Source organism: Pyrus communis, chromosome 15 (assembly GCF_041283825.1).
Source record: "Pyrus communis isolate YQ-2024b chromosome 15, ASM4128382v1, whole genome shotgun sequence".
Lineage (NCBI taxonomy): Eukaryota > Viridiplantae > Streptophyta > Magnoliopsida > Rosales > Rosaceae > Pyrus > Pyrus communis.
Genome location: NC_142579.1, coordinates 42,438,077 through 42,453,067, shown reverse-complemented (window position 1 = coordinate 42,453,067; position 14,991 = coordinate 42,438,077). Strand labels below are relative to the sequence as shown.

At 36.8% G+C, this 14,991-nt stretch overlaps 2 protein-coding genes across 2 annotated transcripts; one reads left to right on the top strand and one right to left on the bottom strand.

The window, feature by feature from the left end:
- Positions 1-834: 834 nt before the first annotated feature.
- Positions 835-1,736, top strand: LOC137714467 (protein SMALL AUXIN UP-REGULATED RNA 51). Its single transcript, XM_068453679.2, has one exon. The coding sequence runs from the start codon at positions 1,122-1,124 to the stop codon at positions 1,437-1,439; it is 318 nt and encodes a 105-aa protein (XP_068309780.1). The 5' UTR covers positions 835-1,121; the 3' UTR covers positions 1,440-1,736.
- Positions 1,737-8,667: 6,931 nt separating this feature from the next.
- On the bottom strand, positions 8,668-14,479 carry LOC137713280 (filament-like plant protein 4). The gene is made up of 6 exons (XM_068452572.2): positions 14,124-14,479; positions 13,280-13,402; positions 12,655-12,895; positions 10,146-12,531; positions 9,951-9,993; positions 8,668-9,452 (listed from the first exon to the last, which is right to left on the bottom strand). Exons 2-6 carry the CDS (start codon positions 13,385-13,387, stop codon positions 9,012-9,014), a joined length of 3,219 nt encoding a protein of 1,072 aa, XP_068308673.1. The 5' UTR covers positions 13,388-13,402; positions 14,124-14,479; the 3' UTR covers positions 8,668-9,011.
- Positions 14,480-14,991: the final 512 nt, after the last annotated feature.

The window sequence follows — 14,991 nt, the reverse complement described above, 5'->3', positions numbered from 1 at the left end:
TGTATGGATTATACGGACTATTGATATAACATAAAATAAATGATTCCATGGTAAATAGCTATACACACACCCACATACACTTATAAAACCCTGGTATTTTCACTGTAGCAATTGACTCGAAGAATTGTTCGTGGGCCGAGCCGTCCTTTGTAACTGGCTAACTGCGATCAAACTATGTCGATTGTCGAGGTCCTTGAAATAAATAGCATTCCAAACAGACCATGGTCGTTTAAAAAGAGAGGCCATGAAAATTGCAAACAGTTTTTTTGGTAGCTTACCCCTGGAGCTAGCCTACGCTAATAGTAGTAATGTACACTGGACATTGCATTACATTTTATTTTATAGTCAATATTATTTCCAGAAATTTCACTATTTCCTTTTTATGCTTTGTACAAAATCTGAATCAAACACTACAAATAAAGTAAATAAGTACAAAAGAAACTAGCACTAGGAAATTGGTGGGATGTTTCTCAAAGTGGATGTACACCAATGGAGACAAAAACTGTGTCGATATTATTAAAAATGCATTGATAACACATTGATACATTTTGTTGATGATAATGATATCGACACATTATTAATATCAGATGTAATACTTAAACAATCTGTTACATCTGTTTCATTGCCGGACTATGTTTGCATGGGTAAAATCTGAATCAAATACCACTAAAAAGTAAAAAGTAAGTATAAATGAGCAGTAGAAAATTGGTGGTGTTTCTCATTGGAGAGAATGAGATGAAATTGCAAGGGGGAGAGAGGGACCAAGTTGTCTTTTGGAGGGCAACAGTGGCATGTAAACCCAATGGGGTTGGCTCCCTCCATGTCCTTTGAGCTCACCAATCACTACAGGCCCCCCAAAGCAACCCTCTCTCTCTCTCTTTTCTCCAATTGTCCCTACAACCCCACATGACTCTTCTCTCTCTGGCCCCTAATCTCTCAGCGTCTCACCATAAATACCCCTGCACTTGCCCTCACCGCTTTCACACAATTCATTAACCCTCCTCCCCCTTTCACTCAGGACTCCCCACAACACCTTCCCCTCCCCCCCCCCCCCCGGGGAAACCAAAAAAAAAATTCTCCCTCTGAAGCATTTCATCAAACACATAGCGAACAACTGCAAAATGGCCATCAGAAAATCAAACCTGCTTCCGCAAACAGCCGTTCTGAAGCAGATTCTCAAGAGGTGCTCCAGCTTGGGAAAAAAGCAGCAACACTACGACGAACAGGGCCTCCCTCTCGATGTCCCAAAAGGTCATTTCGTCGTCTATGTCGGAGAAAACAGAAGCAGATACATCGTACCGATCTCCTTCCTGACCCGGCCCGAGTTCCAGAGCCTGCTACATCAAGCAGAGGAAGAATTCGGCTTCGATCATGACATGGGTCTCACGATTCCTTGCGAAGAAGTCGCTTTTCAGACATTAACTTCCATGCTGCGGTGAAGAAGTCTGGATTTTTTGGAGAAAATGGCTGAAAAATAAGCAAGACGAAGCTGCTGAACTGCTTCTCTGTTTTTTCAAGTTTTCTCCTTTACTTTTTTTTTTTTTTCCTTTTTTTTGGGTTGTTTTTTAACAAATTTGACTCTGACCCAAGATTAAATCCGAGAAATTAAACCCATGCAGATACTGTCATCCGGGTATTGTAAATCTGACAAAGTGTGAGACTTTACTCACGGTGGCGGTGCGGTGGTTGTACACCAAAATCAAATATTTTAATATTAATATTAAATTTGAGGTTGTTACCTTTTTTCTTGTTTCCCCTGCTCTTGGTTTCTGGGTTTTTGTCTGGTGCGCGTGCATGTACTTTGCATACTTTGTGCTGCTCTGTCTGCCTTTGCTTAACTTAAAACAGTTTTATCAGTTAAACTGTTGATATCAAGTTAGCAACACTGTTTCTTAGAGCATCTTCAATGGTCTAGCTAAAAAAAAAAGGCTAAATTGTGCAAACGTGGCAAGTTTTTGCCTACACGACTCATCCAATCGATAATACCATTGGGGCATGTTTTTGCGTTTGTAACTCATCCAAACGGATGTGATCGTCCATTTGCCTACTCCATAGAAAATTTCTTATCGAACAACACAGGTATATAGAGCATCTTCAATGGTCTAGTCAAATAAAATAGGCAAAATTGTGCAAACGTGGCAAGTTTTTGCCTACATGACTCATCCAATCGACTGCACCATTGGGGCATGTTTTTGCCTCTGTAACTCATCCAAACGGATGTGATCGTCCATTTGCCTACTCCATTGAAAGTTTCTTATCGGACAACACAGGTACATAAAACATCTTCAATGGTCTAGTCAAATAAAATAGACAAAGTTGTGCAAACATGGCAAGTTTTTGCCTACATGACTCATCCAATCGACTACACCATTGGTGGATGTTTTTGCCTCTGTAACTCATCCAAAAGGATGCGACCCTCCATTTGCCTACTTCATATAAAATTTCTTATCAAGCAACACAGGTACATAGAGCATCTTTAATTGTCTAGTCAAATAAAATAGGCAAAATTGTGCAAACGCATCCAATTGACTACACCATTGGTACATGTTTTTGCCTCTGTAACTCATCCAAACGGATGCGATCGTCCATTTGCCTACTTCATATAAAATTTCTTATCAAACAACACAGGTAGATAAAGCATCTTTAATTGTCTAGTCAAATAAAAGAGGCAAAATTGTGCAAACGTGGCAAGTTTTTGCCTACATGACTCATCCAATCGATTACACCATTAGTGCATGTTTTTGCCTCTGTAACTCATCCAAACGGATGTGATCATCCCTTTGCCTACTTTCCTACTCCATTGAAAATTTCTTATGGGACAACACATGTACATAGAACATCTGTTTACAAATATTTTGCAAGCAACTTTCAAGTCATCTGAATACAAATTTTGAGCATACTCATTTTCTAAACAAAATTTACAAAAATAAAAACAAAACAAAAAAAATATTTGTCTCCTCGAATGTAAGAACACATTTTATTTTTTTTATTTTTTACAAACAAATCACAACTCATCAATTGTGCGTAAACAATTTTTGCGTGCTTGTAGTAACTCAACTACTCAATTGTTCCCAAGAAATATTTGACTCGTTGAATATAATCACTCATTTCTTCTTACTGGCCAATAACAACTCGTTCATAAACTTTTTCATTTACCTGAAATTCTTTGTTGTGGGGGTGAGCTTCTTTTAACTTAGAATATTAAGAATTCGGTCGATTAGTTGTAATCATGAACCCTATAAAATATAAATTGCAGACCCACAAATTGGACGGTTAAGATTTCAGACCCAATTGGCATTCTCAAATAAGCTTTGATTTTATAGCAAACTGTTGTTGGAGCTTGGACCAGGAAATTTAAACAAGGATATGATATTTTTCATCATTTCCACCACTCGCCATCACCATCAACATCTTTAGATAAGCTTCTTCTTTTCATTTCATGTGTTGGCAGATAAGAATTTACATGACACAAAATATTACAGTAACGGTGTCTCAGGATTGCAGCTTTAATGCGGATTTCTTTAGTTTAGAACGGTAAATTCAAGATATTGTAGTGTACTCAAATAGTACCATACATGTGAGAAAGCATAGTCGATGTTTGGACTTTTTGTGCCCTTTGAACAAAGAGAGATGTTAAGGGAACTCTCTTAAAGAGTGACTCTTCACGGACTTTTTGACATATCATGGTTTAACGTCAATTTATGTGTCAATATTATAGAATATTGTGCAAAAAATATAAGGTGACAGAGAGCTTATAAGAGTCCCACGTTTGATAGATCATCCTTAGCATTTCTCTTGAACAAAACTCACTTTTTTCTAGTTGAAAGTTTCAACTTGAAACCTAAAAAAAGTTGGCTTTCTTCTTGTAAAATGCCTTGATTGTTTTTTAACTAATTTTTTTTAACAATGATAATAATAGTCGTTACAGGAATACTCTTAATTTCATAGGTTCTTGGATCAAAGAAATTATGGGATATACTAATACGATTGAAAATGAAAAAAGATTAGGGAAAACATTTGATAGCGATCAAGGAAATGAGGGAAAACTTCATTATTCGAGTGATGTGACGACATGGCTGGTTAGGGTTTTTGAGGAATACTCAAACATATGGGATTTGATCATGAGAAAGTGGTCAGACTAACTAGGAGATCAAACTGCTATGAGCTTTTCTTCAAGAAAGGTATTGACATACAAGGACAAAATTGTACAACGAAATTCATAGTATATATAACAATAAATGCCCATTCCTTAAAAAATTCTCTCCTTTTCTTCTTCATTTTTCCTTTCTTTATACCTTTCATTTGGTTTGGATCGGACCACACTTCATGGGTCTTTTAGTTATCAAAAGTGCAACAAACAAACCCCCAAAAAGGCTCGTAAAGATTTAATTATTTGGTTTAAGTAATTTAAGTTGATATAGATTAGAAAACCCTAAGGCAGGCCCCAAGATCTGCTTAAATCTTTGACTTTGGAGCTCATGAATTTACAGTTTAATTGACAGAAGTTTGAAATATCCCTATCTATATGGAATACGACGGGGAACACACTTTTTAACCGTCATTTTGTAGGGTACATATCCTAATGTATTTTAATAATCTAAACTGTTATTTTTTAGTCCTCTCTCAAAAGTCATGTTTACAAAAAAATCATTGAAATCCGATATCAACTGGTCGTTGGATTAAAAGACAGTCATTTTAGTGTTGATTTAAAAACTTATCCATGTTCTTCACTAAAAATTAATGTCTTCGTGATTTTGAATTTGTCTAATATTTTACCACGATAACGTAAGAATGATGACTTAAAATATAAACTGTTCGGATTCTTAAAAAAATATAAAATTGGCATTACAAAATGAGTATAAATAAAATAAGTATCTCTTGATCCTAACTCGTAGATCTATCTAATATATGGTAACCCTATGAAGATCATAGAAGATAACATGGCTAGTTGGGCTAGTGGCAGGAGTGGAGGAGTCTTTTGAGAAGTAGACCGTTTACTTGGAAAAACCATGAAATACAATATAAAATAACAAATACCTCTATTCACTGAATCATGCTAATAAAGCTTTCTCCTGTATCCGATTAATTACAAACTATGTAATATATATAATTTTATTAATTAGTTTAAAAGTTACCGCTCGCATGAAAAGCTTAAACTGAATTTCATCGATTATGTCTCGACATATATAATAGAATTGGTGGATCTGTGATTCTATGCGTGTTCATGTATCAACTCCCTACTTATTAAGGAATATATTTATTTATTTCTGTTATATCTTTTTTTTTTTTTTTTTTGTTTGAGAACTTATTTTTGTTATATCTTTATACCAAAGGATGAAGTATGAGGATGTATGAAGTTTTTTATGCTTTATTTAGATGAAAAGATTTTACATACAACTATGACGTCAGAATTCAATCACGTAATAGTTAATACTATGCGAAAAGTGAAAACACAAGATGACACGTGAGAGGTTTATTGTACGATAATCTTGACTTATCCAACACATGCATGTTCTCACCGATTTTGATAAAATGACGGGTTTAATTAATTAATTAATTAATTTTGTAATAAAGCCAAGAGAATTTGGATTGAGACCTCAAAACTAAGAACTTTAGGGACCACTCGTTTGAAAAAGGGACAAAAAATCACATGTGCTATAGTAAGATTAGAGAAATTATATGTATACAAAGACGAAAGATTAATTCTCAGATAATATGTCTATAATCTCTATGTATCGAACTTCCTTTAATTTGGAGATTATTCACTCGATTTTTTTCAGTCTTGATTCCTCTAAATCATGAAGTTTTGATTTTTCTAAGATGGCTTGAAAGAAACGTCTGGCTAAAATAAAATTAAAAATTTTGGTGTCAGGAAAAGGGCAATAAATTTCGATTGAATCTACTTAAAGGAAAAGACTTAAGTTCACTTTCTAATAGTGTTTTTCACCTCATAAAAGGAAAAGGAGAAAGTGGATGCAAACTCAACCTCTTTGAAATCTTGATTTGACAATAAAAATGTCAACACGAAAAAGTAGAGAGAAGAACAAGTACGTACATGCATGATCGATGCATGATATTATTTCATCTCAATGAGTCCAGACTCAACGAAATTGTACTTTGGATGGATCGAAGTTGGAGTGACCAGTGTGGTGTCTAGTAAAATCAAAATACATGAGGTTTTATACTTAAGAAAAAAGTGTTCTATGAAATGATGTAGTTTAAGGGCATCTCTACCTAGAATCTTGTCTCGCAAAAAGTCTCACATCAGTTATCTCACAAAAAACATTAGAACTAATAAAAATGATTTCACTCCTAAATATACTAAGGCTTTTTGTTCGGTGTTATTAGTAATAAACCGATATCCCGTCCTTCTGAAATTTTGATAGGGTCAAAGGCTTAAGACTCTACCAAATGCACTTTGGATGGATTTAAAGGCCATTGACTATAATGCGTTTGTAAATTAGTTTGATTCTTTCCCTCTTTGGAGGGTTGGAGAGTGAGAGATGAGTTGGGTGATGGACCAGGAGAGCCATGCATGTTGGGAGGTGGGCAACGTTGTAGGGTAGGCATGTTGGATTTTCAACTTGGTAGATGGATATATTAGATTTCTATGTTTCTAGCAAACCGTGGGCTACCACATTTCTTTCAATTCCTATAGAACGTATATTCATCTTCAACTTTTCCAGCTATCCAGCAACCAACTGTTTCAATCCCACTCATTTGAACTTTTAAGGAGTCCAGCACGAAGGCGAAGGAAAAACTAACCAGATTTAAGTTCAACCCAGTTACAACAGGTTTATTTACAAGATCCTTTTTTATGAAACAAAATTCAAAACAATTTTGAAAACCTGCAGACATATCTACGCAGCATGCATGCATGGACCGATCTTCATCTTTTATGGACAACTAACAGCCATGTTAAAACTAAGACAGTAATTAATCTTTTTTACAGCGTTAATTGACTTTGTATATATAAATTAAATGTAAAAATCTGTAAATTATGATATTAATTAACAGATAAAAATGTTTTGTGCATGACTTGTACACAGAATGTCGTGCAAGAAACCAAAGGTTTGACTACGTCTGTCCTAACGAATCCGAAACCTAACCAAAGGTTTGACTACGTCTGCCCTAACGAATCCGAAACCTGATCGAAGCCCAAACTTTAGCCTTAATTTAAGCGAAATTTCAAATCTCGAATATTCGAAAACCAGAAGATAAGCTGATATTAACTGCTGCTGGAAAATAGTGTTTCAATTTCCACTGCGTTTGTAGGCGTAATTCATTTTGTTAACGGTTCTACAAAAGCAGAAAATAAGCTGATCTACGACTAATATGTTCGCCGCCGTAAGTGTTGCACTCAGGCTTGGCACTTTCGCACGGCCCGTACGGGTATATCCACTGCCCTGTAGGAACCTCCGCAACTCTCTGTTGCCTGCAAAATTCAGAAAAAAAAAAAAAAAGAAGTGATTAATTCCTCCATAAGATATGCGAAATGAAGGGATCGTGTAAAATCCATTAAGATTATTGACCAAAAAATGCATTAGGATTCTACTTAGGATCCCTCAGCTACGTTGTGTGGCCCGTTTTGAAATTTCAACTATATTTTTTTTAGTACATCATAAAGAGATTATTTTGCTAAAATTCACTCAAATTCTTAATCATTAAGATAGTGTTTGATTATACGGTGATTCCCACCTAAAATCTTAATATGAAGACACGTGAGAAACACTTTAAAAAAGACCATTAGATGAATCAAACGCGGTATAGAGTATTAGATTAAGTTCTCATTGTTTACCCAAAACGCAACCCGCAAAAATAAACAAACATGATATTTCAATAAAAACTGTAAAATAACAATTATTTACAGTAAAATCTCTATATAGTAATATTCTATAAAGGAATAACCTCCTTATAGTCATAAAAAAAAAAAAAAAAATCTGATTCTAAAGTTACATCTTGAAATTTTGCATGCTCCGCTATTTGTATCCATACACCTTTCATTAAGGATAAAGTCAAAAAGTAGTATTTTTTAAGCACACCTCTATTAAGTAATAACCTATCTAATGTTATTAAATCGGTTTAATCCCAACATTATGACTATATAGAGATTTTGCTGTAATTAAGTGGCTAAGTAGTTTCGTATATAAATAATTTTTGTAAGTACATCCTTTGAGAGAAACCTAATAACTAGAAAGCTATGAATATTGAAATATAATGCATACTAGGTCGTAAAAGAGTATCCCTCTCAAGTAAACTTATTTAAGGCATGCCTCAAATATGTATAGTTTTCGGTTACTTTTTTGGTATCCAAAGATTCCAAAAGTCATAGGGGAACACAAAATCAAACATGGGATCTCATGGGCCTAAATGCTCTTAACATGTATAAACGATCTTAACCAAGCTGGTAAGCGCAGTGTCTTTCCCTATGCATCCAAATTTGAAACTCTCTTCGCTTATTAATTATTTGTGCAAAACTGCATTGGATATTTGGTCCAGTGGGTTAAGTAAAGAACCCATAGTATATATTTACAAATTTAAATACAGTTGGACTTGGACAGGCCCGACTGGATACAAAGCCCGTAGTAACAAACTGGGAGCAAATTGTCAAATCCGACCGGCAGAGCTTATGAAATCCGGTGTTCTTCTGCCGAAACGAATGATAAATCATATAAAAACTGTGACATACATTTGTATTCAAATTCTTCGAAACAGTTCATAAACTATGTCATTGTTCCAATTAACCCGAAAATACATACGCAGAGTGCGAGAGAAGAAAAAACAAATAAACAGATATGGGATGATATCATATACAACCATTAGTTACAAAATTACATCTACCTTCACAAGTATCTCCCCTCGTCAGATTATATCTTCACATCCAGGAATTCCCAGGAAATGGCGTTTATAGCGCGAATGAAGGAGGTCTCTGTCTTCGGTGCTTCTTCCAATTATTACTTTCAACGGTATTTCCAACCAGAAAATGTGATTCAGGCTCTTGAGCTGCAAGCCTAATAACCGTTCTTTCCTTTCGAGGAGAAGAATCTGCTGAAGCCACGCTGATGTTTCTCTGGTGTTGGGGTAGAAGACGTAGATGAGGAAGTTGACTTGGAAGACCTGTGTTTCGGACTTTTGGAACTGACTGGTGATTTTAAGTGTATGCCTGCCTCTGCGTCCGATGGGCATGCAGAGTTATACAGGTTGATGGGAGACTCGCTGCCTGCCCTGTTTACATTGGCAGAAGAAGTGCCTTCCGTCTCACCTTTTTCTGAGTCTTGCAAGTTCTTGGAACTGGAAGTGGGTTCATCCTCAGTGAATCGTTGACTCCTCTCACTGTACGGAGAGCCCATGACCTCTGTTTGAGGGTGCAATGCTTTCAATTGTTTGCCAAGAAGATATATGGTTTCTTGACACTCGACAAGCTTCTCCGCTGCATCTGCCAACTCCCTGTCCTGTAATCATCACAGAATATAAATGTTCAAGCTATCGGCATCCATTTGTTTTAGTGGTCCGGGATAGATCAATGTTGACAACACAAAAAACGTTTAAGCACGTAAATGTGCCAAAAGACAAAAGAAAGCAAGCAGCTCGACCCAATTAGTTCTAAAATTTTGTTAACTGAGCTTTGAATAAAAATATAAGCTCAGCTTGGAATAACATTTTGATTATTTATAATTTTACCATTTTGATAAAAGTTGAGTCAACCTCGAGTTGGTTACATAGAGCTCAATTCCACGAGCGCGTAGGCGCAAATGACGTTCAATTCCGAGTTCAAACGAAGAAGTTAGACAGTGTTGAGTTAGGATTTAGTATGAGGTTGCCCTCTTGTCCCTTTCATTTTCTATAAGTTAGGCAACCTCATGAATGCTTCTTTTGATACGATTGAAAGAATCAGACTGTTTTGTGACATTAACAAATTGTTAAAAGCCAGAAAATGAATGTAGCATCACCTGCTTTGTCTTGAATTCAGTCTCAGCTTCCAAACGCTCAATGCTGGAGAAAAAGATAAAGAGATGTAGAAGTTAAAGTCAATTTCAAAACCTGATACCAAAGGATCTGAATGCTCAAAAGCAATTATGTTTTTTCACTCGCTATCAACTAACAGATGCTACCGAGTACCGAGTGGAACAGAGGTTGACACTAACCTTTTCAACTGATCTTGAAGTTCCATGCATCTGGCCAAAGCATCTTGATGGTTGCTTTTCTCTTCTTGTAGCTCACTTTCCAGAGTATCGGTTCTGACACGCAGAAGATTCAATTCAGTTTCTAACTCCTGAGCTCGTGACTCTAGTGACCTGTATGATTCTGCCATACATTTCAGCTGCGTTTCGGCTAAGCTATTTGAATTTTTAGCAGAAGCAAATTGTGATTTAGCTTCAGCAAGAAGCTGCTCAGTTTCCTGTAATTGAGACTTTGTCATCTCTAGAGTTTCAGAACATCTTGCCAAATCCGTTGCCAGGTTATCTTTCTCTGATTTCATTTGTTCAAACTCCTCCAGTGAGATTTTGCATGGCGCCGCATTTGGTTCATAGCCGGAGACAAGATTTCCATCATCAGGAACTTCAGGGTTAGAATGATTAGAAATGTGGACACAATCATTTTGAAATCTTTGCGATGAATCCTTCTCAACTACCTTATTCTCTGGTAATGCTACCTTGTCAATACAATCAGGACTGTTAGTTTCTGATTCAACACCCTTGAAGCCTAGAACGTTGAATTTGAGTTCAGTGGCGTTTGATAAAACATGTGAAAGGCCAAGAACAAATTCACCCAAACTTAAGTTTCCGTGAATAACTTTACTAAATGTGCCAGAGAATCCTTCAATCTTTTGGTTGAATCCATTGCCATCTGGAACTGTGTCATGCACTTCCATCACTTCTTTGCCCAATAACAGCACAAAGTCATGGATCAAAGAAATGGCAGATGCCAGATCTTCGCTAATTATTTTGATGGTCTCTGTGGCTGGCTGGGACAAAGTGATTTCCTTTTCTGTGGTTAAACCAGAATCATCAGGATTTGCCTGCCGGTCACATAGGGCATCAGAGCTGTCAACTTCCTCGGAAACACAGTTTACAGTGTGCGGGTATAGATTCTCCTGTGCTTCCTGGACTACGTGTTTGATATCCTCAATAACTTTCCCAAAATCAGTTTCCTTAGATGAGAACTCCAAGAGCATTGAGATTCTTGATCGGAGCTTCACCAGTGGCAGCTGGCTTTCATCAGATTCGGGATGGGATCCTGGCAATTCATGCTGCTGTTCAGACGGGATATCTTTGTCAGCAGTGACATCTCCTAAAGCACCATCACTCTCTCTTTCGGATGTCTTCCTATTTGGACCATCTGCAACAGAGACGGCTCCATTTGAGTCATTTGGCAAACAAGCCAACTTCTCCATCTCCAGAAAGTCATCCATAAGATTCAAATCCTTTTGACTTTCAGATTTGTTTGACTTTGCATTGTTCTTTTCCAATGTTGTGCCCGAAGACTCAGCACAGCTTCTGGTATCATCATTACCATCTTCGGACAGGGAGGTCAAGCTTGGTGGATTGCTTGCATTCTGGCTTGATGAAACTCCAGAGGTGATCTGGACAACAGATTTTGGCGAGCTTTTCTGCAGATTGTGGATTTGAAGTTGTGCTTCTAATGTTTGAAGTTTGCTGGCTGTCTGAGCACACATACTCCTTGAATCCAGCAATTCACTGTTACGCTTTGCCAAAGCTTCTTTCAGCATCTTTGTTTCTTCTTCCATAGCTAATAAACGTTCTGTCAGAAATTCATTCTCCTTTTGAAACTTCTGAGCATTATCAAGAGAAAACTCAGTCACTGGGGACATGTGTGGGGACATGTGTGGACTGGAAGGCTTAACAGGAGACTTCTTTAGTCGAGTTTCTCCATAATCTCGGCCTAAACTCTCAACCTCTAGCTTCATTTGCGCAAGTGCAGCAGGACCAGGTAACTTTTTCCGCACAAGACCGCGTAATCTTTGACACTCTGCTTCAAGCTTAGCGACTTTTTTAACGCCTTCCACGTGCTGCTTGTTGGCTGCTTCAGCAGACCTCATACTCATGTTCTTTTCTTCATTCCGAATTTCTAGCTCCTTGGTGGCTATATGCAGTTCATACTTCAGAGAATTTATTTCCCTTTCACAAGACTCAATGTTGCCCTTAAAATGCTCAATTTCCGCCTCAGCTTGTGACTTCTCTTCGCTTATCTTGAATAGCATATTTGAACGCTCTTGTAAAGACCTGGAAATAGCAGCATTTTCAGCAGCAGACCTTAGGAGTTCTTGATCCAAATTAGCTATCTTTGCTTCAAGCTCATGCTTAATTTTGTCACATTGCTTGTTTTTGGTGAAAACAACGTCTTGTATCTTCTCCTCATGTTCTTCCTTCATATTTCGTATCTGCCGCATGCACTCTTTAAGAGCACCATCCAAATGTGAGGCCCGATCTTCAGCTGTGAGCTTCAAAAGAGTCACAGATTCTAGATGATTTTTTAATGCCAGAGCCTCTGCTTCAGCCTTTTCCCATCCTGCAGCAAACAAGTATTTTAAATACACTAAATGCAGTCAACTCAAGAAATCCTTGATCAGCACTTAATCAAGAACTTTATTTTTTCTGTAATCAGGTTACACCAATGTCAATATTATCATACCTGAGACAGCTTCTTCGGCAACTTTAGCATGCTGTTTAACCAAGCTCTCTTTAGTAGTCATCTCTGTATCGGCCGCAGAGAGCTTATCATTCAAATCCTTAATTTCATCCTCCAATGTCTGGACTTGATCCTCATATGTCTTCACTTGACCCTCGTAATTCTTCACTTGATCCTCCAAACCAGTCAGATGCGAATATTGCTCGACTGAAATTTGCACGTAATTTGGTTTTTTGTACTTGTCCTGATTGCATAAGAAACAAACAAAGAACAATATTACTAAATTTGTTGCACCAAAATTCCGAAAAAACTAAGAAGATAAGCAGGCAACAGTACTCATCAGAACAAAAGTAATAACAAACTCAACCGAATATTCGCGTCTTTGGCCGTGTTTACATACACAAGTGACTACTGTTACTCGTTTAACACAACTTTTATCGAATAAACATTGCCACAATTAACAAGTACACAAGAAATCTAAAGAATCCATCCAATTAGAACATAAATTGCTGTGACGAATTCATTAAAAACTGCATCACGAAAATCGACCGAGAAGTGCCTACATGCTGAGTCAATGAAGTGAATATGCAAAATGTTACTGATTAATTTACTATGTCAATGAACTTACAAGCTCAGCCAGTGCCTGGCTAGCAAACGAGTCCGCTGCAGCGGCGGCTTTCTCCGCTGCCGCCTTGTCCGACGCCTTTTTCTTCCACGGCCAACTCCGTCGGTCCATATTAAACTGTAATGGCTGCAGAAATTATGATTCAAAATCGTAGTTATTTGTTAGTTGACAGAAAAAGTAAAACCAAATGAATTAATTAAGAAACTTCAGAACTTGAATCATTTCAGCTTAAAATCTAAGTCAAATAATGATAAGAAAAATCAGATGTTCCATTTTTGGAGATCATTACGATGAACAGTCATGCAGATGCAAATCACAAAAAGACGACATGCCGAATAATGCAGAACGGAGAACGATGAGATCTTGATTACGGAGCTATATTTAGCTGGAGATCCTACGGATTTGAACAGATTAATCCGAAATTAACACAAAATAATCCAAATTAATACCTTGAGCTACAGTAATACACTGACACTGAAAAAGCTCAAGATTACGAAACGGAAATAAATGGAAAAATCGGAAACACGAACGAAAATCATTTAACATAAAAACAAAAAGATGAACCAGAAAATAGGTAGAAACAAGCACAGAAAACCTCACCGACAGAAAGAGATACAAAAATTTCTAATTTGATAAAGTAAAAAAATGGCATAAAAAACCAGAGTTTGTTTCCAGAAAGCAGAATAAAGACGAATTATCAGCACAAACCGTATTTATTATTCTTATTTTTTGTTTAGTTTTTAAAACATTTTCATCTTTCCTATATGAGAAGCTTCGGGTAGATGGCGGTGACGAACAGAGATTGAAAGAAGTCGATGGAGACAGAATGCATGGAGAATCGGCTTACCGGAACAAATGCAGCTCTCCGATACGGAGAGTATTAGACTCCGAGACGGAATCGGCGAGTTTCGGTTTAGAGAGAGAGTGCGACGGAGGTAGAGGTTGTGAAAGAGCGGGGAGAGAGAGGGAGAGGGAGAGAGAGAGAGAGAGAGGGAGAGAGGAAGGAAGAAGAAGAAATGGTGGAGGTGTGGTGGGTGCGAGAAGAGAGTGAAATATTCGGACATAGGTGTCACTTAAAAGGCAAGACGTTGGAAAAAAGCCTCCAAAAAACCATCACCTTCAATTTTCTATTAATTTTTTCAAAAAATAAATAAAAGAAAATAAAAAATCGAGAAGACAACAAAATAAAATTAATTAATAAGCATTGGGGAATGCTTCTTTTTTCCTTTATATTTTGTTTCTTTAATCTAATTAGAATGTGCGATATTTATTAATCGGACCCAAGATGATTGTTGAATTGGCGAATTTACCCTCAATAGAAGAGGAGAATGGCAAAAGACTCAGAATTGCTTATGTAGAAAACACTTCTACTCATAAGTATTTAAGCTACAAAGACGTTGATTATAAACCTTTAAAATGCACTAAAAATAGAAGCGTTTCTACACTTGAATTGCTGCTTCAAAAAATTTGTAGTTGTCGGAAGGAATGTGATTTTTATACATTATTTTTGGTTTCTCTTGCACTTATTTTTATTTCTAATCATAGCAAGTGGCCTAGCGGTTCTAAGAAATGTTGAAATTTCATCGTGACAATTAAATAAGTAAATGATTTAGGATTAAATTGAACTTTTACAAATATGATATGTGAAAAGAGACTTACAAAATAGACGATTTTAATCGTTAAAGTTTGATGTGAAGTGAGTCCACAACTAATCC

Bases quoted from the DNA above. Each gene is read 5' to 3' on its own strand.
- LOC137714467 (XM_068453679.2), top strand. From the start codon at position 1,122: ATGGCCATCAGAAAATCAAACCTGCTTCCGCAAACAGCCGTTCTGAAG.
- LOC137713280 (XM_068452572.2), bottom strand. From the start codon at position 13,387: ATGGACCGACGGAGTTGGCCGTGGAAGAAAAAGGCGTCGGACAAGGCG. The intron at 12,532-12,654 runs GTATGATAATAT...TGTTTGCTGCAG, and splicing joins TGCCGAAGAAGCTGTCTCAG to GATGGGAAAAGGCTGAAGCA. The intron at 9,453-9,950 runs GTGATGCTACAT...TGATGATTACAG, and splicing joins CTGAATTCAAGACAAAGCAG to GACAGGGAGTTGGCAGATGC.